Here is a 24,895-nt window from a genome sequence, read left to right as displayed (position 1 = left end):
TCACGGGGCAGGTGATGTGAGCTGGGTCTTGGAGGATGGGGTGAACATCTCTATGGATAAATGTGGGAGATGCCGCTCATACACAAACAGCAGGACAAAGGTGTGGTAGTGAGAGACAGGCTTGGCCTGTTTGGATGCTGCTGGATTCAGTGACCATAGTACAGGGGCAGGGGAGTGGCCCTGGGGTTGTGACAAAGCTATGAAAACAATACAAAGGCAGCTTGGGGTCAGGCTGGGAATACAGGGCAGGATTGGAGATCTTCAAACACGGAGGGCTGTGAACTTGTTTGCCTCACACGCAGGGACCAGCAGTAGAATGTAGAAGAAAGGGGAGAGGGGATGAGACAGAGATGGAGGAAGGCAGCTGGATGGAGTTTGCACTGGAGCTAGAGGAAACTGATGAGTAGCCCAAGTAGAGCAGAATCCCCCCATATATATATATGCATACACACACACACACACACACACACACACACACACACAGAGAGAGAGAGAGAGGTCTTTAGAATGCAGGGTCATCCAGGCTTGGAAATGCTTTGGATATAGTCATGTAAAGAGAAAGCAATGTCAGCCTCAAGGGCAAGCCTTGGCAAATATGTCTGTCATGAAGATATTCTAAGATGCGGCAATAATCTGCCCAGTTATTTTTTATTTAGGTGTGGTGTGTGTGTGTGTGTGTGTGTGTGTGTGTGTGCATGTGTGTACATGCATGCAGTGCCCTAAGGAGCCAGAAGAGGGTGTCGCAGCTGGAGTTACAGGCAGTTCTGAGTGCTGGAAATTGAAACTCTGGTCTTCTGCAGGAGCAGGGAGTGCTCTTACGAGATGTGTAGCCAGTGCTGAGGGGATGCAGTTTAAACAGGCTCGTGCATCGTGAGCAGCAGAAACTAGACTGAAGGCCACTGAAAAGTGAATGGGAACAAGGAAAAGTGGGAAAATATAAAACTGCTTAGACTGAGTTGCTAGATACAGAGTCAAATTGGTTCAAACGTGGCTACATGAAGTTCTGCGTGATGCCCAGAGCCCTCTTTCCCTCCCGGTGATTCCTCTATGAAGTAGGGTCGTCTCCTATGGGTGATAATTTATGGCAATCTATTTAAATGCTCAAAAGTTCTTCTGAAGTTTTATGCCACGTTTGCAGCATTCATTAAGGTTAAGATTAATACAGGGATAGTGACTTGTCTATTAAGTGAAAAGGGTGGGTTTTAATTTTTTATAATTTATTCTTTTAAAATTTCACTTTATTATCCAACCACAGTTCTCCCTCCTAGCCCTCCTCCCACCCCCCTCACTTCCCCCTAGCCCACCCCCAGTCAATTCATTCTCATCAGTAAGGGCTCCCATGAGGACTCAACAAAGTCTGGAACAATAGGCTTGGGCAGGGCCGGGCCCCTCTCCCATGCATTCAGGCTGAGTATCGCGTTCTACCATAGGGAGAGGGTTCCAACAAGCTAGGTCGTACACCAGGATTATATCCTGGTCCTACTGCCACTGAGCATGGTATCCTACCATAGGGAATGGGTTCCAATATGGGGCTCATGTACCAGGTTCATATCCTGATCCTAATGCCAGGGGCCCCTTAGATAGTCCAAGTTTCACAACTGTCTCCCACGTTATGGAGGGCCTAGTTCTGTCCTCCAGAGTCTCCATGGCTGCTATCTGGGGTTCGTGAGTTTCCACGAGGTGGTTCAGCTGTCTCTGTAGATTTCTCCATCATGATCTTGACTTCCCTTGCTCATATATTCCCCCTCCCTCTCTTCGACTGGGTTCCTGGAGCTTGGCCTGGTGCTTGGTTGTGGATCTCGGCATCTGGTTCTATCAATTACTGGATAAAGGCTCCATGATGACAATTGAGATAGTCACCATTCTGATTCCAGGGTAGGTCAGTTCAGGCATCCTCTCCACTACTGCTCTGAGTCTCAGCTGGGGTCATCTTTGTAGATTCTTGGGAAGCATCCTAGCACCAGGTTCCTCTGTAACCTCATAGTGGCTCTCTCTACTGAGATAGGAAGATGTCTCTTCCAGTGCTCTCCCACTGCATCCCCCCACCATTGCACCCCCACACCCGTTCCCCACATTCTCATCCCCATCCCCCTTACCACCCTCAGCCCCCATAGATCTCGTCTAATTTCCATTCCCAGGGCGATCCATGTGTCCCTCTTAGGGTCCTCCTTGCTACCTAGCTTCTCTGAAGCTGTGGATTGTAGTCCTTTGCTTTATATCTAAATATCCACTTATGAGTGAATACATACCATATTTGTATTTCTGAGTCTGGGTTACCTCACTCAGGATAGTTTTATTCTAGTTCCATCCATTTCCCTGCAAATTTTATGAGGTCATCATTTTTTAAACAGAAGAATAGTGCTCCATTATATAAATGTACCACATTTTCCTTATCCATTCTTTGGTTGAGGGACATTTAGGTTGTTTCCAGGTTCTGGGTATTATGAATAAAGCTGCTATGAACATAGTTGAGCAAGTGTCCTTGTGGTATGATTGAGCATCCTTTGTGTATATGACCAAAAGTGGTATTGCTGGGTCTTAAGGTAGATTGATTCCCAACTTTCTTAGAAACCACCATACTGATTTCCAAAGTGGCCGTACAAGTTTGTACTTCCACCAGTAGTGGAGGAATGGTCCCCTTTCTCCACATTCTCTCCAGCATAAGCTGTTCTCAGTATTTTTGATCCTAGTCATTCTGATCAGTGTAAGATGGTATCTCAGAGTCCTTTTGATTTGCATTTCCCTGATGATTAAGGATGTTGAGTATTTCCTTAAGTGTATTTTTGTCCAAATGAGGATTCTGTCTACACGGATTGGATCAAGAGGCAAAGACACAGCCTGCACTGACTGGGGGAAGAGTTGGACCATCAGTGTGGTCACTGTCTGTGTCTCAGGAAGCCATGTTTGACAGCTCTTCATCCTCTCTGTGTGCAGATTTCTTAAATGACATGATGCTTAGTTTCCTGAGTTAATTTATTTAATGTATGAAGATGTACAGAGGGACTGGGAGATGGCTTTATGGGAAAATACATAAGGATCTGAGTAAAAGTCCAGCTCAGTGGTGCAAGCCTGCAACCCAAGCTTGGGAGGTGGAGACAAGAGGCTCCCTGGGAACACTGGGCAGCCAGACTACACAAGATTCCAGGCTCCAGATTCAGTGAGAAACCCTGTCTCCAAAAGTAAGGTGGAGGACTGGAGAGAGGGCTCAGTGGTCAAGAGTCATAAGCTCTTTCAGAAGGCTGGAGCTTGCTTTGGCTATTAGCACCTATTTGAGGCAGTTCAAAACCACCTGTAACTTCAGTTCCAGGGGATCCGACACCCTCTTCAGGCTTCCATGGGAACCAGAACATCCATGTGCACACACAAACATATACACACAAACACACACAAATGCACACATGCATACATACAATAAAATGAATAAATAAATGAACCTTTAAAAACTAAGATGGATAACAATAGTAGATAACCAAAGTTAACCTCTGTCCTCCACATGCAAGCACAGATAAGTGCAACCACATACATTTGGGAACACACAGTCATGCACGCACACGCACACGCACACACACACACACACAAAACTCACAATGATGCATGCATACTTGCAGAAGAAATGTACAAATACCACTAGATAAGTCATACGAAGTGGCCGCAGCATGGGCCCTGGAAGACTGATCCCTAGTCCTTTGGTTTGTCTGGTAGAGAAAGGCATTTGAAGAAGAAAGAGCCAGTAAGTGAAAACTACCATTTTAAAATGTGACTTCCCCTACCAGAAGGCAGACAGTATGAAACTGTCCAGTGTCTTCTCGGAAAGTCAGCGTTTCATAAACTCCAGTGACGACAGTTTGGCTTGCTAAAACTGGCTGGATTTGGTGCCCATAATGAAATGTTAGGGTAGTCTCCACTAGATACCGTTTTCTTTTATGTTTCAATTTCCACCCTAAGTGAGCTACTCAGAGGAGCGTGCATGTAAAAGCCAGGAGGAGGTAGGCCAGAGTGGGTCATTTTCTTAGAAGAAAGCAGTCCTGGAGTTATTTTCAACTCAGCCCATCCCTTGCTGCGACGGGTTGCTGATGGAGAAGCTGGGATGTTTATGAGAAGCCTGGGTATAACACACACACACACAGTCACATTTTCCATTCAAAACTGGAGGCTTCCCTCTGTGCCATGGCACTGTCATTTGGTTCGTGTGCTACACTCTGTAATCCGGTGACAGCCTGGGCTGTAATCCCTTATGGCTGGCCACCAGCTTCCAGATCTATGCTGACTTTGATGTTGCCGCTCAGGGGAGCCCCAAGAGGCTGCAGGAAGAGGATCAGACAAACTGAGAGAAGAGGGCCTCAGTCTCTCAGTCAGAGTGGTGACGGAGCAGCAGGAGGGAGAACCTCTGTGGCTGAGAAGATCTCACCACACCGCACCGCACCGCACCGCACCGCACCGCCAATAGGCTAAGGAAGTCAGTACATGTGTACCAACACCAAGATTCCCACAGTACCCTATAAATCCAGAGTGTGGGTGAAGACTTATGAATTTCACTCTGCTGTGTTTGGAAATATGGTTATGCTAATGAAATCATGCTTTAAATTAGCCAAACATATTCTCAAAAGAAATGTCTTTGCTGAAATTATATATTACAGATTTTGTGGTGCCACTGCTCAGGAGTATCAAAGCTTGTTTATTATTCAGCATTTAATGAGTACCAGAAACCGCTGTGTGTATTCTCCATTAGTTCGGAAACAATGGGCAAGCGTCCTGCCGAGACGGGGGGATGTGAAGGGTCCCTCCGGTCCTGACCACCCACAAGATAGCTGAGCTTTAGGGGGATTCCTAATGAAAGTGTCCTCCCCCAATCTGCTGTGACTTCTGCGTCTCTCCACTCCTTTCTCTCCCCACATGTTTAACCCCCACACTCGTGGACTGGGTGTGCGGTACCGTTACCCTATGGACAGTCACAGCTAGCAAGGCAGTCCGTATCAAATGACGGCTGTCTTATTAATACTGTTGTCTACCAATAAGCAGGGGATTCTCATTATCAACCTGGCTTCGTGGAGGATGTTATGAAGAGGAGACCTGGCACCCGGTGAGTGAAACCATCGCTGTGGGTCTTAGCATGCTGTCCACCTGATACAGAGCGCACAGTTGGGTGGTCAGGAAGAGAGTGAGTTCCAGAGAAGGGGCGAATCATAGCGTCTGTGAGTTTATGTGTACACTGCCCTGCCATGCCCAGAAAATACTGTTCTGTGTGGCTCCTCCACAAGATCTAGCCAAGCCCATTCCAGCATGCAGTGGGCAGGGTCTTAAGAAGGCCCTTGGTGAGCAGAGGAACGAGGAACCATTGAGAGCTGCTGGAGACCGGACAATCAGCTTTCTTTGGGACTCGGCCCCTGACAGGTTGTCTCAAGCTCTGCTGGATGTTCCTACAGACATGCATACACTGACTCCACTAAGAGAACCCAGTGGCTTTAAAAACAAACAAAAAGATCACATGGAATTGGGAGGGAAAAGAGGAGAGGGATTTGGGAAGAGTTGGAGGGGAGAAAGTGAGGATAGGTTTGATCAAAATATAATAGATGCCGGTATGAAATTCTCAAGCCATAAAATAAAAAATAAAAGAGGAGAAAGTTTACTGCAATTTGGTAACTGTGTGTACACATTCGATGTCAAAATTACTAGTCTACATTTTTTAAACTGGTCTCTCTTTAGACATGTAAAATAAAATGATGCATTTTATGACTGGAGTACCAACAGCTCCAAGAGGTACTTGAAACTAGCCCTAGAGCTGCAACTTTTTCTAAAAAGCAAAACAAGACCAACAGGCGGATGGAGCCCAACCAACTTGCCCACGGACTAATTTGCTGCAGACTCAGCTTTATTCTTACACATTTCGGGGCAGAGAAGCCCCAGTTCATTGGCTTGGTGCAACCATCTGTGACTTGGGCGACTACAGAGCTCAAGGGAACTTTAACAATTAAATAGCATCTCGATTACGTCTAAATAAGGCAAGGTACAAATAAGAATACTGAGTGCGTAGAAATCCAGTTGGGGGAAAGACAGGGAAGCTAGGAGATTTAATCACAAAGCTCAGTGTGTACCCATTACAACCATCTGCTGGGGATTAAAGGAAAGCAGCCCCAGGCACAGCCTGGGAGTCACTTACCCCATAAACGGGAACAGGCTTCAACTACTGGCCATGCATAGAATGCCTTCAGGCAACATTGTACATTAACCATTTGGACTGTGAATGCTTTTAGTTAGATGCTCCAGTTTCCGGGTTCCAGCACAATGCCTGTTGTCTTTATCTGTCTACTTAAAGTATGTACATCACAAGTATGGCCCCAGGAGGTAGAGCAGCTTGCAATCTCAGCATGCTCTATAAGCAGCTACATGACTCTTCAGAAGGCTGTACTCACAGGGCCAGGGACTTAGTTTAGTTGGTAAAGTGATTGCTGCATATGCATGAGGTCCTGAATTCCAGCCCCAGAACCTACAGGAAAAGAATGTTTGGGGGTGGTGGCATGTGCATATAATCCCAGAGCAGGAGAGGTAGAGGTATGCAGGAGCCAGCCTAGGCCACTTGCTAAGTTCTAGGCCGGTGAAAGACTCTGTATCAAAAACCAAGGTAATTGGTCTCTGAGGAATGATAGCCAAGGTTGTCACGTGGTTTTTCACATGATTGCACACACACATAAATACAAGCACACATGCACATATGCACACACACATGCACATACGCCAAAGGTTTTATTCATTACCTTTCTTGTTGCTGTGACCAAAAGCTTGGCAAGCAGCAGCTTGCAGAACATGTTACTTCGGTGCATGGTTTCAGTCCATCATGGTGGTGAAGGCACAGCTACGGGAAAAGCTCCTGGCTGTGGCAGCAGAAGAGGTGAGGCTGATTGCTCACATCTCAGGAGATCCGGAAGAAGACGAAGATGAGTGCTGGATTTGATCTAGCTTTTTTCTTCATTTCCTTTCAGTCCGGGATTTGACCACCATCCGACAGATTGTGCTGTTTGCACTCAGAGTCTTCAGCCAAACCTCCCAGAACCCCCTCATAGACACACTCAGAGGTATATTCTATCACTGTATCTCAAGCCCACCCATGATCCTTTGTAGTCAATTCTCTTTCCTATTCCAGCCTTTGGAAATCATTCATCTGTTTTCTGTCCTTATAGTTTTCCTTTATCTAGGATATCATATAAATGAAATTAGATTGCATGTAACTAACAATCTGGCATCTTTCACTGGGCATAATAAATTAGAGATTTTGTCATGCTGCAGGTACCTACAGTCTACCCTTTGACTGTTTGGATTGCACTAGCAGTTTATCTGTTGGTCCAAAGATTTTGTTTACAGTTTTTTTGGCTATTGCTAATGAAGTTTCCATGAACATTCCTGTCTAGATGCCTGTGATTTTTTTTGAACCATGTGACATGGGTGTGCTTAATTTTATTAGAAACTCTAAGGCTGCTCTGGAAAATGATGCCTACATCTTGTCTTGCTGCTGAACTTCAAAGTTCTAGATACTTTAGATCTGTGCCAACACTTAGTACCATCAATATCCATCCCTTATTTTGACTTTCACAAGAGGTATGCAGTGGAGTCCCATTGTGGTTTAATGACATCCACCATTTTTTAATGTATTTATTTGCCAGCCACATAATCCTTTTCATGAATGAAGTGTTTCCTCAAATGTTTGTGCTATCTTTTAAAAATTTGAATTGGAAAAAGGTGTATTTATTTATGTATATATGCATGTATGTGAGGGTGCCTAGAGAGGGTGCCAGGTTCCAGGGAGATGGAGATACAGGTGGTTGTGAGCTACCAGACATGGGTGTTGGGAATCAAACTCCTGTCTCTGGGAGTTAGCAGCATAGGTCTTAACCACCGAACCTTCTCCCCAGAACCCCAAATTGGATTTATTTTTTCCTTAGGATGCTGTGCAGGCCCTTTGTCGCTGAACTACATCCCCAGACTGAGTTATTTGCTTGTCTATGATTGGATTTTAAACTGGTTTAAAAATGTATCTAGATATCCTTTATTAGCTACATGTTATGAAAAATAACAAGCTCTCAATCTGTGATTGGTTTATTTATTCATTTGCTCAAGAATGTCATTTAAAAAGTGGGACTGACTCAGACCCCCTGAATGTGGATGTCAGTGAGGAGGCCTAGGTAATATATGGGGCCTTGGGTAGTATTTATCCCCAGTGTACAAATAGAATCTGAGTGCCCATCCCACAAATATGGGATGCTGCCTCAGCCGGGACTCTTGGAGGAGGGCCTAGGCCCTGCCCTGGATGAAATGACAGTCGTTGGAGATCCACCATGGAGGGCCTCACTCTCCCTGGGGATCCGAGTGGAGATTGGGTGGGAGACTGGGGGACCTGCTGGAGAGGCCGGGGGAGGAGGGAGAGGGAGCTGGGATTTATATATGAAGCAAGCTTGTTTCTAACTTAAATAAAATTTTTAAAGCTATTTTTGAAAGTAATTGTACACTTGTAAACATAATAGAGATAACTGTGTGCCCTTCCTCCAGTTTCCCACAACAGGAACCTCTTGTAGAACGATATAGCTAGACAAGAAGACATTCACCGGGAGGGCGTCACCAATCTTCTCCATCCTCTCTTGACATGCAGGTCTTCTGTATGTTGGCTCTGTTCTCTTTCCCTCCCTATCGCCCTGGTGACCTCATCTCCGGCATTTTGTCATTTCAAGAATGTTATATAAAGGGACTCATATGTAATATTTAACTTCTGCTTGCTTGTTTTTAATTCAGGGGATTCATTCAGGTTCTTACATATTATCAATGGTTCATTCCTTTTAAGACAGTGTTCTAAGTCTGCCTTGCCCGCAGTTAGGATGTATTACCAATTCAGCAAACACACAGATTTCCTCGTGAACACAAGTTTTCATTTGCCTGAGATAAATGTCCCCAAATTGCAGTGGGTGGATTACACAAAGTAGCTGTACCTTATGTTTTCTCGGAAAACAAAAATCAAAACCACACAAACGAAGGTGGAGATGGAGACGCACTCAGATGGTGAGGTGGAGGCCATTATAGCTTCTCTTCTCTCTCTTCTCTTCTCTTCTCTTCTCTTCTCTTCTCTTCTCTTCTCTTCTCTCTCTTCTCTTCTCTCTCTTCTCTTCTCTTCTTTCTCTTCTCTTCTCCTCTCTCCTCTCCTCCCCTCCCTTCCCCTTCCCTCTGCCCTCTCTTATATATATATTATTCTCACGAAGTTCTCAGTCACTATTGATCTGAGCCACATTGCGGTTTGGTTTTAATTTGCATTTTCCTGGTGAGTGGAGGTTGGGCCCGTTTTCAGAGGCTGTCTCCCAGGAGTTCCTCGTTTCCAGACGTTTCCCATGGGAAGCAGTCTCTTCACCGAGAACTCAGCACCGCCCTTGCCCTTGGGTTGTGATTTCTGTTGAGAACCTGCTTTGTCACACAATGATTTCCAAGTAAACTCAGGGCAGCTTGGGAGCTGCAACCAAAAAAGGCCTGATAAAGGCAGACTGACCAGACAGACTTAAAGGAGTTAACGAACGAGTGAGGAGTTGTTAGGAAAGGGGCCAGGCTGGGGGTTGCAAACCCTTTAATCAAGTCCCTAGAGCATCTCCCATCTCCCACACACATGCGCAGCGCTCCCCCCCGCCCCGCCCCAGCTCGGCCCCGCCCTCAGCCCTTACTCTCCGTTCATGACCAATTAGAGTAGAGGAGGCGGGATCCCGCTGGCCGCGGTGCTGCTTGGGTAGCATCCGTGGTTACTGTTGCTAGGGCAATGGGTCTCAGCAGGAGGCGTGAGTAGAAAGTTTTGGGGTGACCTAACTCGGAAAGGTCAAGGGTCAGTGTGGAGTCTCCGCTGGTGATGGTGAAGCAGACGATCCAGATTTTCGCTAGGGTGAAGCCCTCGATGCGGAAGCAGCAACAAGGGGTACGGGCCGCGGGGTCCCGCGTGGGTCGCGTGGGGTGGGGGCGGCAGCGCGGGGGTTGGGGCGGGGCGCGGGGCCGCCACGCAGACTGCAGCCCCGAGGGCGGACAGGGCCCGCCCACAGCCTCAGCCCGGAGCCTGGAACAGGTGTGCACACTCGTGCACGCGGGCCTGTTTGCACACTCACCTGTGCCGTTCGTTCGTTCCCATCCACCAACAGGTGCTCCTTGCACTCTTCTGGGCCACTGCCCCCAACCCCAAGTTCTGCACTCACACCTTGGAGCTGGGGCTGAAGGGTCCCCAATGGGGCAGCCAGAGAGCAAGTATTGTAATGCACGTTCGTGAGTGGAATCACACAATTACAGGCAAGCATGCCTGTGGGATTTCTTATCTGCGTTGCTGTTCGGCGATGTTCACAGACTCCTTGTGACATGCATTCACAGTAGCTGCTTTGTGTCCCAACACACGCCCGCCCCCAGAAAGCATTAGCCGAGCTGTGTGCCAATGTCTGCCTCCTGGGTAAGCATGGCCATGGCCATGTTTGGAGAAAGCACCACCTGCCGGGTTCCTTTTCTGGTTTACCACTGATCCTCTGCTGGGGCTCTTGTCATTGTCCTTATCTTACCCAGGAGGACACTGTGTGGTAGGTTAAATGGCCAGGGAACCCAGCTGGTGAGTCGCAGGAACTCACCTTTGTTTAATTTTAAGTTAATTTGTTGTTTGTCTTGAGACAGGGTTTCCCTTTGTAGTACTTGGCTGGCCTGGAACTCAGTATGCAAACCAGGTTGGTCCTGAACTCACCTGCCTCTGCTTCCTAAACGATGGAATTAAAGGCTTGGGCCACCACTTCTGCCTTTACCTTTTTAAATGTTACATTTGTATCAGGAATTTTAATTGTTTCACTCTCTCCATTTCCTCCCTCCTCTTCCTACCTTTACCACCCAAACCTGCTTCCCAACAAGTCCTGCCCCCTTCCAGGTGATGTTTGCTTGGTTTTTGGTTTTGTTTTTGGTGTGAGGCGCCAAGTTTAATAATTTTAAATACGGATTTTGAAACTTACATTACCTCTACAGAGAAAACAAAACAAAACAAACCCGAAAACCGTTACCCTGACTTCCAAAGTGAGTATTCAGGCAATCCGATTCATGTTTGTGAACGCCTAGAATAAATACGTAATTAATATTGCTTTAGTGTTGTGTGTATGCAAATGTGTAACATTATGGCATCCTATAATTTAGCATTGGCCTCTGGTAATTTATGTCCTTAAAACAAGGAGATTATAATGTCTCTGCCATTGTAATCTGTGGCCTTTATCCCATGAAAAACATTCAGGAAAACTGTAAGAAAAGACCCCAGAGAAAAAATATTAGTCACTTAAAATTTTTTATTTTACCTACTTGATGAAAAATTTCTGTACCCCGATAAGCCTCTCCACCAACACAGCAATCCAATCAGACCAAATCAAACCAAATTAGAAAAAGCCGGGGCTTAGAGGATAGAAAGCTCCAGCCTGTTTTTCTGGGGGGCAATTCCAATACCCTGTGGGGGCAGTCCTGAGCATCTTTGGGGGAGGAGCCCTGTTTGGCAGGTTTTCTGGGATGAGGCAGGGTTTGGGGAGAGAGAGACTGGGAAGGGGTATTGAGATGGGACCTCCACCAGAACAATGTATACAACATTCATGCAGCACCCAGAGGCCAGGAAAGGACACCAGACCCCCTGGAGCTGGAGTTACACATGGTTGTGAGCCCCCATGAGGGTGCTGGGAATGGAAACCCAGGTCCTCCTGTAAAATGAGTCAGTGCTCCTCACCTCTGAGTCATCCAGTCCCAGTGTTAGTCTTGGTTGCTAAATAAAACAGTGGGGAGAGAGCTTTGGGCATCCTGGCAGTTCCTCACACCGAGACCTTCTCAGTCCCAGGTAACCCTGACCTCCCGATTCTTAGGCTTTGGACTTGCTTGGCAGTCAAAGAGTTCAGCTATGGCTAGGAGGTGGGCAGGGGTAGAACTGGGGAGGAGTCTTGAAGCTTAGTTCGTTCTCTGCCATGTTCTTGATGAACACAGAGTGGCCTGTGCCGTCCTCCAGGAAGTAAGCTCAGACACACACCGCGTTTTCACGATACCAGATTCTGTCATAGAGGCTCAGTATGCTACAAGCACAAGCAGAAGAGAGCAGGAGTTGACACACACCTAGCCGGTGTGCCCCCTGTCCTTCAGAAGCCGCACAATAAGAGTTCTTCTTGTCCCAATAAATGTGACTGTCTCTCTGACTGTGAGTGCCGTTTACGGTACAAAACCAAGAGCAGCTCCACGACTTCATCTATCTAACTCTTTGAACCATAAAAATATTAATCATACCAATTTACAGATTAGGCCAGACCTGGGGGCACATACCTGTCAATCTCGACACTCACTGGTGGTGGTGGGGGGGAAGGGGGTGTGAACAAGGGGGACTTTTTTGAGTCAACCTAGGCCCCATAGTGAGCTCCAGAAACTCCAATAGTATTAGCTACTACTCTCTGAGACCCTGGTTTCTTGTTGTTGTTTTGCTTTTGTCTTTTGTTGTTGTTGGAAAAGAAAAAACAAGCATCTGGGTAAGGTGATAGACATCTTTAATTCCAGTCGTAGGGAGGCAGAGGCAGGTGTGTCTCTGTGAGTTCAAATCCAACTAGGTCTATATGTGAGTTCCAGGACAGTCAGGACTTTACACTGAGACCCTATCTCAAAATCAACACACACACACACACACACACACACACACACACACACACACACACACGGTGGGGTGGGGTGGAGAGAGAGAGAGAGAGAGAGAGACATAGAGGAAGGGTGAAAGCCACTCTATTAAAGTTTTCTGGTTCTTCTCTTTAGTGGTGGCAGTGTGAGGGTTTGAACTCAGGGCCATCTGGATGCTGGGGAAGCATCTGCACTGTGTCACCTCCTAGCTCTCAGGGACTTCCCAGTCTTAAGCACAGTGTGGGAATTCATCTGCTACCCCAGTTCCTCCTTTTCTGATTACTGAGCATAGAGAGATACCAATTGTCTGTAAAGATTCCTTTTTAAAATTAGTGTGTGTGTGTGTGTGTGTGTGTGTGTGTGTGCAAGAGAGTGCACATACCCTCGGAGGCCAGAAGGGGGCAGCAATCCCTCACAGCTGGTGACTATGGGTGCCATATACCAAACCCATGTCCTTTGAAAGAATGGCAAGCACTCTTAACCACTCAGATCTCTAGCTTCCACCCAAGATAAAGATTTTTTTAAAGTATGTGTCTCTGCTCAGTTTTGTGTATTTTGTATCATACACACTCCTTTTACTCCTATTAAACTAGCAATGCCCTGCCCTACAGGATAAATTGTTTTGTATTCTCTCATATATTACATCAGACCACAGTTTCCCCTCCCTCCTCTCCTCCCAGTTCCTCCTCTCCATCATTCTTCTCCCCAAGACCCACCTCTCTGTTTCCCTTCAGAAAAGAGCAGGCCTCCCAGGATATCAACCAAACATGACATAACAAGTTACAATCAGACTAGGTGCATCCCCTCATATAATGCTGTGCAAGGCAACCCACTAGGATGCAAAGAGTCCCAAAAACAGGCAGACAAGTCAGAGATAGTCCCCACTCCCTCTGTCAGGAGTCCCATAAAAACACCAAGCTACACAACCGTATCATGTATGCAGAGGACCTAGGTCAGTCCGTGCAGGCTCCCTGACTGTCGGTTTAGTCTCTGTGAGCTCCTATGGGCCCAGGTTAGTTGATTCTGTGGGCCACGTTCTTGTGATATCCTTGACCCCTCTGGCTCCTACACTCCATCCTCTGCCTCTTCCACGGGGTTTCCTGAGCCTGCCTACTGTTTGACCGTGGGTATCCCCATCTGCTCCCACCAGTTGCTGCACGAAGACTCTGCTGGTGCGAATGCTAGGCTCTGGTCTATGAGTACAGCAGAGTCATTAGGAATCATTTCGTTGACTTTCGGTTTGGTTTTGTTTGTTTGTTCATTCATTTATTGCTGGTTGTGTTAGGTTCTATCCTAACAGGATAGAGTTTGTAAATGTCTCTTGGGAGAAAAAAAAATCTAGTCAGAAAGCCTCCTTCCTCTTCTGCTTGCAGCAATTTTATTTTACAAAATGGCTTTTCACCTGAACTTTTCATGTTTTTTAAGTAAGTTGTTTCAATAAGAATCGGGTTAGGCCAGGTATGGCACATGCCTTTAATCCCAGCACTTGGATTTGGTGGCAGTAATAGATGGATCTCTGCCAGCTGGGTCAACAGAGAGAGTTCCAAGCCATTCAGGTTTACATAGTGAGACCCTGTCTCAAATTAAATAAAAAAAAGCATCTGCTTTGGGAATTATTCATGCTTTCTGTAAACTTGGGTTTTCTGTGGGTAGGAATATGACTCTTACCCTCTAATCATACGTCTAAATGAATCTAACCTAAACAGGAAGTACTGCCTGTAAGAGATTTTATTTCCTGGTGAAAGACAAGAAGCCTTTCTACAATTTCTTTTTATGGCGCATTACAAAACACTTCCATTTACATTACTTCATCCGACTGCCACCCTTGCTTTCTACAAGGTAGCCGTAGATTTTGTTTCCCACACTGATGCTGAGAGCAGTGGCTGGTCACACACCTGGCAGTTGGGTTCAGCATGCAGACTTTAAATTGTAGGTTTTTTGTTTGTTTGTTTTGTTTTGTTTTTAAGAGCCTTGTGTGTTGATTTTCCTGGCCAAGAAATAAAAGAGTGGGTAACAGAGACAGGAATCAGAAAATGGTTCCATTGTTAAGGTTTTAGGGCTCTCTACTTCCGTGTCAGCCTGGAAAGCGGAAGTGATTTCTCCCAGGTCACTTAGTAAGCAGTGGGTTGAGCTGGGATGAAAGCACTTGATATCACAGACACGAACACTTATCTTTTCAAACCACACGGCTCATCAGATGCCTGAAACTTGGGGCTTGGGGGATATAACTGAAACTTGAACACTCCTGTTAGCTCTCTGAGAAGGTTTAGACGTCATTGTTGTGACTCTTGTCTGTAGCTCACACATGCTCAGAAGTGTTCATAGGGTGTAGCAAGAATGTGAACCTCCTCTCCAGATGGGGAAGCAGTGCCTAGAAAAAGGCTTTTGAGGGTCTTCTCAACAGCAAGGTGGATGTTAGATCATCAGAACCTTGATACAGCCTGGTTTGAAAGAGAATGTCCCCCGTAGGCTCAGACACCTGAACACTTGATTTCCAGCTCTTGGCACTATTAGGTATGGAAACTTCAGAAGCTAGAGTCTTGCTGGAGGAAGTCACTGGGTTGCCTCACCCAGTTCACTCTTTGCCTCATGACTTGTGTTTGAAGATCTGATCTCCAGGCTCCTGCTTTGGCCACCTGCTGGCATGCCTTCTCCCCTGACCTCATGGACTCTCCTACAGGAACCACAAGCAAAAATAAACTCTTTCTTGCATAAATTGCTTTTGGTCATGGCCTTTTATCACATTAACAAAAAGTCACTAATCCAAGCGTCATTTAGGGTTTAACTCTTGTTTTGTTCTATGTATTTGTATGAACCTACTAACAGTTCAAAGTAAAATTTTACAGATTATACTCTGCTATAATATTTTGTCATGAATGCACAGTTTTTGTACCGTTACAATGCTAATCCCATTCAGGTAAGAGGCCATGCTGGAATTTTACCTTTTCTTATATTTGCAGATTTATTCTATAGATGAAGATGAAAAATTAGCATCTACCTTGGAAATTCTCTTACCCCGAGATCTGGCGGACGGATTTGTGAATAATAAGCGAGAAAGCTACAAGTTCAAGTAAGCTCTGTGTCCCTCCTCTTGGCTTACTAAGCAGGTGCTTGTCCTGTGTCAGTTTCTGCTGCCAAAATCGTCAGCCCCATTTCTGTGGTGACCATAATATGGTATACATAATAATGGCTCAAGGCCATTATTATGCCCAACATTAAAAGGTAGGTTTCTGTTTTTGAGATTATATTCCCGGGCTGGAGAGAAGGCTCTGTCCATAAAGTACTTACCTTCCAGGCCTGAGGACCTGAGTTCAGATCCCTAGAACCCATGCGAAAGCTGGACACAGTAATGGCCCCCTGAGATCTGAGTAAGATGGGAGGCAGAGGGAGGTGGAGCCCTGTCAGCCCATGCACCAGCAAACCTGGTAAAGTTGTAGGCCAGTGAGCTCCGTTGTCAAACACAAGTTGGAATGAACCCTGAGAATGGGTGTGTGAAGCTGTCCTTTGACTTCCACAAATATATTGGGAACACGTGCACCCCACCACCACAGATATGCACACGCATGAGCACATACACACCACATATAGGTAATAAAGAGGTAACACGGTTATAGTACCAGCTTCCAGCTCCAGTGTCACGATTATCTCGCTCTGCTTATTGTGGGTTAGTCCCTCATGAAGTCCACGAACGTGAAGATGCCATGAAAGGTGAGATGTTCTGGTCCAGTCTCTGTGTTGCTTAGGTGGGCTGTGTTTGTGGTATAAATGATGCCCAGGTCCCAGGTGCACAGGTCCATATTCAGTACCTGTGATGTCCTGTGGACCATCCACCTGAATCACGTCTATCCTGAAATGAGGTACTCTGTAATATATCCATTTATTCCAAAGTTTTAATGTGAAAAAATAAAAAGAATATAAAATATCTCAGGAACTTTTTTCATGTTGATCCCATATCATAGTGACAAAAATTTGAATGTATCAGGCTAAATGTACTATTCTAATTAATTTCCCAGGTTCATTTTTTTCTTCTACTTTAAACTAGCTGGAGCACTTTAGATACCATACGTGGGTAGTTTTGTTTTTCTCTTAGGCTGTGCATTCTTCACTGCCATCCAGGGAGGTGAGAGGTCCAAGCCACAGGGACAGGAGGAGCAAAGTCCTCAAGACAGAAGAGTGCTTGTGTGTTCGAGGAAAGAAAGGGGACCACGAGGCTTACAGAGCAAGCAAGGGACAGGCCGGAAGAAGACAGATCCAAGGACACAGAGAGGCCAGCTTACATAGGAACTTATGAGTGGCTGGAGCTGTCGCCTCCCGTGCTGCAGCACACCCCCATTGCCATAGCGCCATCCTTGCTGACCTTGCGGTAGGATGGCACTTGCGGACACATGCAGCAAACACTGTAAGGGGGCAAGGAAGACAGGTGACATAATTGTAAAGTAATTAGTGGGAAGTGAACTGCTAAGGAATGTCCACTGTATCCCGTTCTGCATCCATCTGTCTCACCAACCTACGTACTAAACAGAACTAAAACTGTCTGTACTAGCTGGGTGGTGGCGGCGCACGCCTTTAATCCCAGCACTAGGGAGGCAGAGGCAGGCGGATCTCTGTGAGTTTGAGGCCAGCCTGGTCTACAAGAGCCAGTTACAGGACAGGCTCCAAAGCCACAGGGAAACCCTGTCTTGAAACACCCCCCCACACAAAAAAACAATCAAAAACAAAACAATTGTATTGAACACACACAGGCTCTGTTATCATCTTTCCATAAACAGCATAGTGTAAAGTTATTCACATGAGTATAAAGCTATTCACATGACATTTGCACTGTATTGGGTGTTGTAAGAAATCTGCATAATATATGGAGAGAGAGAGGCACAAACCGTGTACAAACACTGTTATATGATGTAAGAGGTCTGCACACCTGCAGACATGTCTGAGGATGCCAGGCTCTACTCTAATTGGATTCTGATATTTGGAGGCCAGAGTTGACAGAGTTTGCCCATGAACTCATTACAAAGTAAAATAAAAAGAGAGGGACCAAGGGGGCGTTTGGGACCGAGCATTTAGAAGGAGTTGTCGTCTTGTGCAGTTGAAATGGGCTTTGGGTATTAAAGGGATATCTTGGTCCTCAGGAGCCCCATGCTCTGTCTGGGTGTGTCACTGATGGCATGAGGGCCCCAAGTCACGTTCTGTCTGGGTGTGTCACTGATGGCATGAGGGTCCCGAGTCACTTCTTATCTCCTTGGCCTCAGCGTCATCTTCTTGAACTGAACTTCTTGCAGCTGTTCTGAATTCTAGGCTTCTCTTTTACTCTTCAGAAGACAGCTGGTCAAAGTTACCGTCCAGATTGTAACTCTGTTGTGAAAGTGAAATGTTTGGGGATATCTGATGCTCAATACACAATTACCTATAAACTCTGATCTTGAAGTCTTCATTCTGAAGTATGGAGATAATAGAACTCTCTGGATGATTTCTTGTTCCACCATTCTTTTAAAGACCAGAAGATATCCTTTTAAACTGATTTAATGGATGCAAAGGTGCTTTCGGTTTTTAAAATTAGTACACAGGTGTATATGCACTGTACTGGGTGTTGTGAGAAAGCTGTGTGCCCACGGGGGCAAGAGAAGGGCGTTTGGTTCCCTGGAGTTGGATTTACAAGTGGTTGCAAGGTGCCGTATGTGGTTCTGGAAACTGAACTTGGGTCCTCTGTAAGGGCAGCGAGTGCTCTTAGTCTCTTAACCTGAGCCATCTCTCTAAGCAGAGGGTATCATGCCCTTCCTCCAAGTAATTCACTATGTTTTACAGGTATTGATCTAAAATTGTATTTCAATCTAATTACAACCTTGGTAGAGTGCCTACATGTGGGAAGCACTTGATATGCATTTGGGAAATACACAAGTCAGTAAATGGGCTGACCATAATTAGCTTTATACAAGGAGCCTTTCAGAATATATTCAGTGGGTGACCTGTGCCATCTTGAAAGTGCCTGGCACCTCTTGATGTTCCAGTAATAGATGTAATTCCTAGTACTCATGGAAGTGGGATGGGGAATGTAATATTGCCTCAGGATCACCAACAACCAGGTGAGAGAAGCCAGCAGGCCCTGTTCATAGACAGCTTCCCAGAGGCCCTGCTGGACCATGGTCCTTAGAGCACACTCATGCATGGTGGCTGTGTGCTCTGTGAACTTCTGTGCCATGCTGGTGTTCAGATCTAAGGCTGTGGTTTACCTGTAGGCTTGAAGGAGTGTTCCAGACCCCCCAACTGCAATGCTACCTCCTCATATCTGCTGTTGTCTCCTGAGTCCTAAGACGAGTGGTTCTCAACCTATGGATTGTGACCCCCATGAAGTTGAATGACCCTTTCACAGAGGTTGCCTAAGACCATCAGAAAACACAGATATTTGCATTATAATTCATAACAGTAGAAAAATTACAGTTATGAAATAGCAACAAAGTCATTTTAGGGTTGGGGGTCACCACAGCATTAGGAAGGTTGAGGACTGTTGCCTTAGACTGTCTCACCATTTGCTCATCTCAGATGAAGGTTGGAATTTAATATTGGTCTGTGATGATACATTTCTTTCTATTTGGTATTTCTAATCTAACTCAGGGCATCCATCTGTACTCCCCAGTGGTAAAACTGCCTTATATGTCCCCTGCTGTCTCACCCCTTCAGATAGATGTGGCCAAATGACTTATGTAGTAGGCAGGCATCCTGACCAGAGATCCAAAGCCACCATGAAAGCTGCTAAAGATATCCTCAAAAGTTTCGCTTGAGAGTTCTTACTTTGAAGACTGTATCTGCTCCACCTCTATCTTGAAAAATGTAAGGCGCTGGGAACAGATCTTATTTGGCAAAGTGCTTACTTTGCAACCATGATAACCTGTGTTGGATCCCCAGAACCTACATCATTTTAAAAGCCAGATGGGAAGGCATGCCTATAAACCTGGACCAGGGAGACAGAGGCACTTGAGCTTGGTGACCAGTCAGCCCAGCCTGCTCGGTGAACCCCAGGCCAGCGAGAGACCTGTCTTCAAAACTAAAGGCGGATGAAATCCAAGGAAAGACACCAGTGTTGTCTTCTGACCGCTGCACATGTACACATATGCACAGAGAGAAAGGGGAGGGGAGGGAGAGGGAGGGAGAGAGAGTTAAATACATGGAAAACATAAATCAGGCCAGGCGGTGCTCCGTGGAAGAACCCCCTTTGTGATGCTTCAGTTGGTACTGAACTTGCTGCAGAAGAGCAGACTGTCTCACCCGAGTGTCCTGCTGTGCTGGCCATCCTACACCAACCTGAAGAGTGATTCTGCAAGGAGGGTGGGACTGCACTCTGCCCCCTCCCAGAACTTCTGTCCCTGCCTTTGAGGAAGACCTGGCTTTGCAGGACACAGCAGTCTTTTCTGACTGTTGAATAATGGGCAAGGAAAAGAGACATCAGCACCCAAAGCTGGCATCACTGTTATAGGAGGCACCTAATGCCTGGGCACGAAACCGCAGTGCAGATGCTTACATTCAGGGGTAGTGCAGTTCACATTTGCAGTCTTCCCTCACGGACAGACATCCGTGCTTGGGTTCCCAACTCATGTATTTTTAGAGGTTTGACTCTGATACTAGCCACAGACACTGTCCTGTTGTGGGATATTTGTTCAGCTAGGCAAAGATGTGTTACCATTGTTTGTGCAGCATTTGTTTAACTATGTAAAGGTGTGTTGCTGTTTTACCTTGCCTAAGGCACCTGATTGGTCTAATAAAAAGCTGAACAGCTAATAGCTGGGCAGTAGAGGGATAGGCAGGAGTGGCAGGCAAAGAGAATCAACAAGGAGGAAGAGGAGGAGGAGGAATCGAGGCTTGAGAGAAAGGGAAGGAGATGCCGGGGCCAGACAGACAGACAAGCGAGAAACAGGAAAGTAGGGCATACAGAGGGAAAGTAAAGCCCCAAGGCAAAGCGTAGACAAAGAGAAACAGGCTTAGCCAAGTTATAAGAGGCAGCTAGAAATAAGTATGAACTAAGACCGAGCATTCATATCTAAGAAGTCTCCATGTCCGAGAAAGCCTGCTGAACCGTCCCTCTTGAGAGCTCAGAACACACAGTTTATTATGTGGTTCAAAGCTGGTGTGATCTTTTTAAGAGGGGGACAATTGTACAGATCTTGTCAAAGCCATATTGTTTACTCAGCATTTGTGAGCGAGAGTACAATGCCACAGTGTGGGGGGGATGACAGGGCAAACATTGTGTTAGGTTAGCTAAGCCCAGTGATGTCAGCTTGGGGTCAGTTACAAACGTGTTTATGAAAACAAGACTCATTAATCCAGTAGTCCTTCAAGGTGTAGCTTTGAGGTAATTACTGTTTTCCCATTGCAGATTTCAAAGGATATTTGACCAAGATGCAAAGCAAGAGATTATTTTCGAAGTCATTGCCAAACCAGTCGCTGAGAGGTAGGACTTCCCAGACTCTGATCCATGGGTTTGTGGCTTCTCATCTTGTCTTCAGTCCTTGGGGGAATTGTGGTCATTTGCTTCCATGTATCAATGCTTCAGAGCATGAAACAATGGTGATGGTATTAATTATTCATATCAATAACTGCTTGTTTTGGACTCAGTTTATGAGCCTCCAAGCAAACCAGAGATGCAGATGGAATAGCTCTTCTCAGCCTCATTTTAAACGGTCCAGTGTGGGCGGGAGTGATGACTCGGCTCTTCTTAGTCTCATTTTGAAAGGCCCTGTGTGGGCTGGATCAGTGGAAGACTCCATGGTAAAGAGAACACACTGTATTTGTAGAGACCAGCGTTCAGTCCCCAGCACCCACATGGCAGCTCACAACCTCCTATAACTCTAGCTCTGGGGTCCTAACACCCTCTTCTAGCCTCCAAGGTCACCTACACACCTGTGTACATACTAACAATGCAGACACGTACACACAAACACATAGAGAGATCCTTTAATAGGTTCCATAAACCAAGGATTATGTAGGCTGGCACTGTTCAAGGTGGTGTAGCTACTGGTATTGAAAATCAAGATGGGTTTCTAGCTGTTATTTCAGTGCACTTTCCTTGGCTCAATATTTCTTTTTATTATTACCATTATTATTTCATTTTCATGTGTTTCTATGTAGTGTATATGTGTGTGTTCACGTGTGTGTGTGTGTGTGTGTATGAACTTATCAGTGCTTGAGAAAGTGGAAACTAGAGGTCGCTGGGGGTCAGTATGGAGATGTCTATCTCAATGGTTTCTCTGCCGTATTTTTTAAGATAGAGTCTCTCACTGAGCCTGAATTCACCATTTCAGCAGGAATGCTGGCCAGTGAGCACCCAGGAGCTGCCTGTTTCACAGTGATGGGGTGAAGGCATACACTGCCATGCCAGGCTTTTTCCATGAGTGCTGGGAATCTGAGTCCAGTCCCCATTCCTATGTGGCAAACAAGCACTTTACCCACAGAGTAATTCCCTTGGCCCCTCAGTATTTCAAACAAATGACTGGATGGGCAAAGAATAAGGTTAAAAGATGACACTCAGGAAGCCTAATGATGGTTGGCTCTGCCCTGCCTCAGTGACCTGTGAAAGCTTGGTCCTTACTATGTAGAGCCATATGTTACATTATTTCCAGGCTGGTGACTGCAAAGAATGAAATATGCATGATGGTGCTGGATAGTCAAATGCAAACTTATTGACGTATCTTGGCAAAGTTTTCTTGGATCTTGGTCAGTGGTTCTCAACCTGTGAGTGGCAACCGCTTTGGCAAACTTCTATCTCCAAAGTATTTGCATTATGATTCCCAATGGTAGCAACGTTACGGTTAGGAAGTAGCGTTCAAATAGTTTTGTGGTTGGGGGTCAGCACACCATGAACAACTGTTTTAAAGGGTCGCAGCGTTAGGAAGCCTGGGAACCACTTCTCTAGACAGTCACAGCCCTTGGCAAACACCTTGTCCTTTGTGAGGAATTTCACTGGGAGCTCCTGCCAATGAGGTTGCTCTCTGATCCTGAAGCTGTTAGAATGGTTCTGTACCCATCCATCTTTACAGCTAAGACGAAAAATGTCTCTGCTAAATGAGCCAATTTTCTCAACTCATAGTTCATGTCACTTTCTGTGGACAGTGTGGGAAACCCATTGTTGCTCCCTGTCTCTCACACTTCTCCATTATGGAGCTTGCTAAAGCAAGCTCTTTCCATCTCATACAATCTTCCTTCATTGATAAAATACAATCACATGAGCGTTAAGTATTTCTTCTATAACCATAGTCATGAAACCTTTCTTTGGATTAAATTCAGGTTGCCCTAGTCAGACATCAAACTAGACTGGAATTCTACTCCTTTCAATAATTGCTGGATTTGCTTATTTTTCAAGGGGTAGTCTTGAATTTAATGTAAAAAGTGGTATGTATGTGTTTATGTGTGGGTACAGTGTGTAGATACCTACCGAGAACAGAAGTGGGCATTTGGGTCCCTGAAACTGGAGGTCCAGATGGTTGTGGGCTACAGTGTGGGTGCTGGGACCCAAACCCAGGTCCTCTGCAAGCGCAGGAAGTGCTCCTGACCGTTGAGCCATCTCTCCAGCCTCTAGTCTTTATTTTATTTGGAAATGTCTTCACTCCTTCGTGGAGGGAAGCTTGTCTTCCTCTTTTACTGACTCCCCCATCTCCACCCCCCACTTGGAGCCCCTGCTCCCTCCCTCAGCTTTTCTTAATCTCAAATCTGTATCTGAAGGTGATGCATTCACAGATGGCTCCAAGATCCAGTTTGTCTTACTGTCCTTCCAAAGAATGATAGTTAGGGAAGGCCAACAGAAACAAGGCCTTCTGGGAGCTCTTTCCTGCACAGATGGGCAGTGATGGGCAACAGCTGGCAAGACTTTGACTGTAGTGCTGGATTTGTAACTGACTGTCAATAGCACAGCCATACTTAAGACACACATTACATAGGTGGGGTGTGGCCGGTACACCACTGAGTTTGTTCAGTTCTTCGTCCTTTGCAGATCCAAATATCGGCACCTGGAGCATGAGCTTGCTTGATAGGATTTCTGTCCTCTGAATTTTGGGCTTCCCCTTTATTCTCACCCTTGAGTTCTGGGTCTGAATTTACAGCATATTCTTCAATAAATAGCACACAGATTTACTTAGGGTTGTCAGAAAACACTGAGAATACATTTATGTGTGCCCCTAAATGCTTTGACAAGTTCGGAGCACTGTCCTGTGGAGAATCTCCCTCAGCTAATGAAGGAATCTCATATAGTGTCAGATGGTGCTTTGGGTGGGAAACCAGGGCGTGGGCATTTGGTGGACTTTTGCTTGACCACACAGTTATGAAGCTGTGGATGTAAGATGAGAGTCTACCTTTCTCTGATCTGACCTTTGTGTTTCTATAATCACACTTAGTATCTGGTACCCTTGCTAACCTCATGGATGCCATTCTTGTTACTGAAAGGTCATTTTGTCTAACCTCATCCCCCCCCATCATCATTGAACCATGTCACCTAACTCCTTGCTCTTGCCCTTGAGAAAGCGCAGGCTAAGATATGCGTTTATATGGCACAGTCTCATGGAGGTGGGGAAGCAAATGTCACTTCCATTTCCTGGATTTTCCTTCCTGTGATCCAAGTGTCTACAGTCTCTGATGGGCCCATAACTCACTCACACTCAACCACAGTTAGTGCACGCAAGTGTATAAATACTCTTAGAAGAAAATAATTATACATATAAATTAAACTTTAGTCATCATTCATTCAGTGAAATTAAGCAATTGATTGATTAGTTAATAATTCATTTTGAGACAGAGTCTCACTACACAGCCCTGGCTGTCCTGGAACTCTCTCTGTAGACCAGACTGGTCTTAAACTCAGAGCTCTTCCTGCCTCTGCCTCCTGAGTGCTGGGAATAATGTATACCTGGCACCATTCAGTGATTGTTAGCAAAGAGCTAATGTTTCAGGCCCAGACTATAATCCTAGCTCTTGGGAGGCTGAGGCAGGAGTTTACTAACTGAAGGCCAAGGTGATCTATGGGATCGAGACATACACATATATAGATAATTAAAAAGAAAACAGTAAAATCTTACAAAATCCTAACAAGCCTTTGTTCATGTCACCTTACTAAGGAGGCTCACCCTGACCACCTTGTAAAAACGGCATGCCCTACCTCACCAACATGGCGTTCCTGACGCCCTCCCCCTGCCTGATGTCCATCGTACCCATGGCACTAGCCACCTGGAATGGCCTTTCCTTGTACAGTGTCTGT

General features: G+C 45.8%; 1 protein-coding gene across 1 annotated transcript in view; it reads left to right on the top strand.

Annotated features, from left to right (window-relative positions):
* Window positions 1-9,733: 9,733 nt before the first annotated feature.
* Window positions 9,734-24,895, top strand: part of Kif6 (kinesin family member 6) — a 290,945-nt gene continuing 275,783 nt past the window's right edge. The window contains exons 1-3 of the mRNA XM_040729501.1: window positions 9,734-9,934; window positions 15,624-15,733; window positions 21,029-21,103. Coding sequence (XP_040585435.1) covers window positions 9,869-9,934; window positions 15,624-15,733; window positions 21,029-21,103 — 251 coding nt within the window. The 5' untranslated portion in view covers window positions 9,734-9,868. The remainder of the gene's footprint in view (window positions 9,935-15,623; window positions 15,734-21,028; window positions 21,104-24,895) is intronic.

Source organism: Mesocricetus auratus, unplaced genomic scaffold (genome assembly GCF_017639785.1).
Source record: "Mesocricetus auratus isolate SY011 unplaced genomic scaffold, BCM_Maur_2.0 Super-Scaffold_100021, whole genome shotgun sequence".
NCBI classification, from domain to species: domain Eukaryota; kingdom Metazoa; phylum Chordata; class Mammalia; order Rodentia; family Cricetidae; genus Mesocricetus; species Mesocricetus auratus.
Note: the sequence above shows the minus strand (reverse complement) of the source record. Positions and strands in the feature narration are given on the sequence as shown.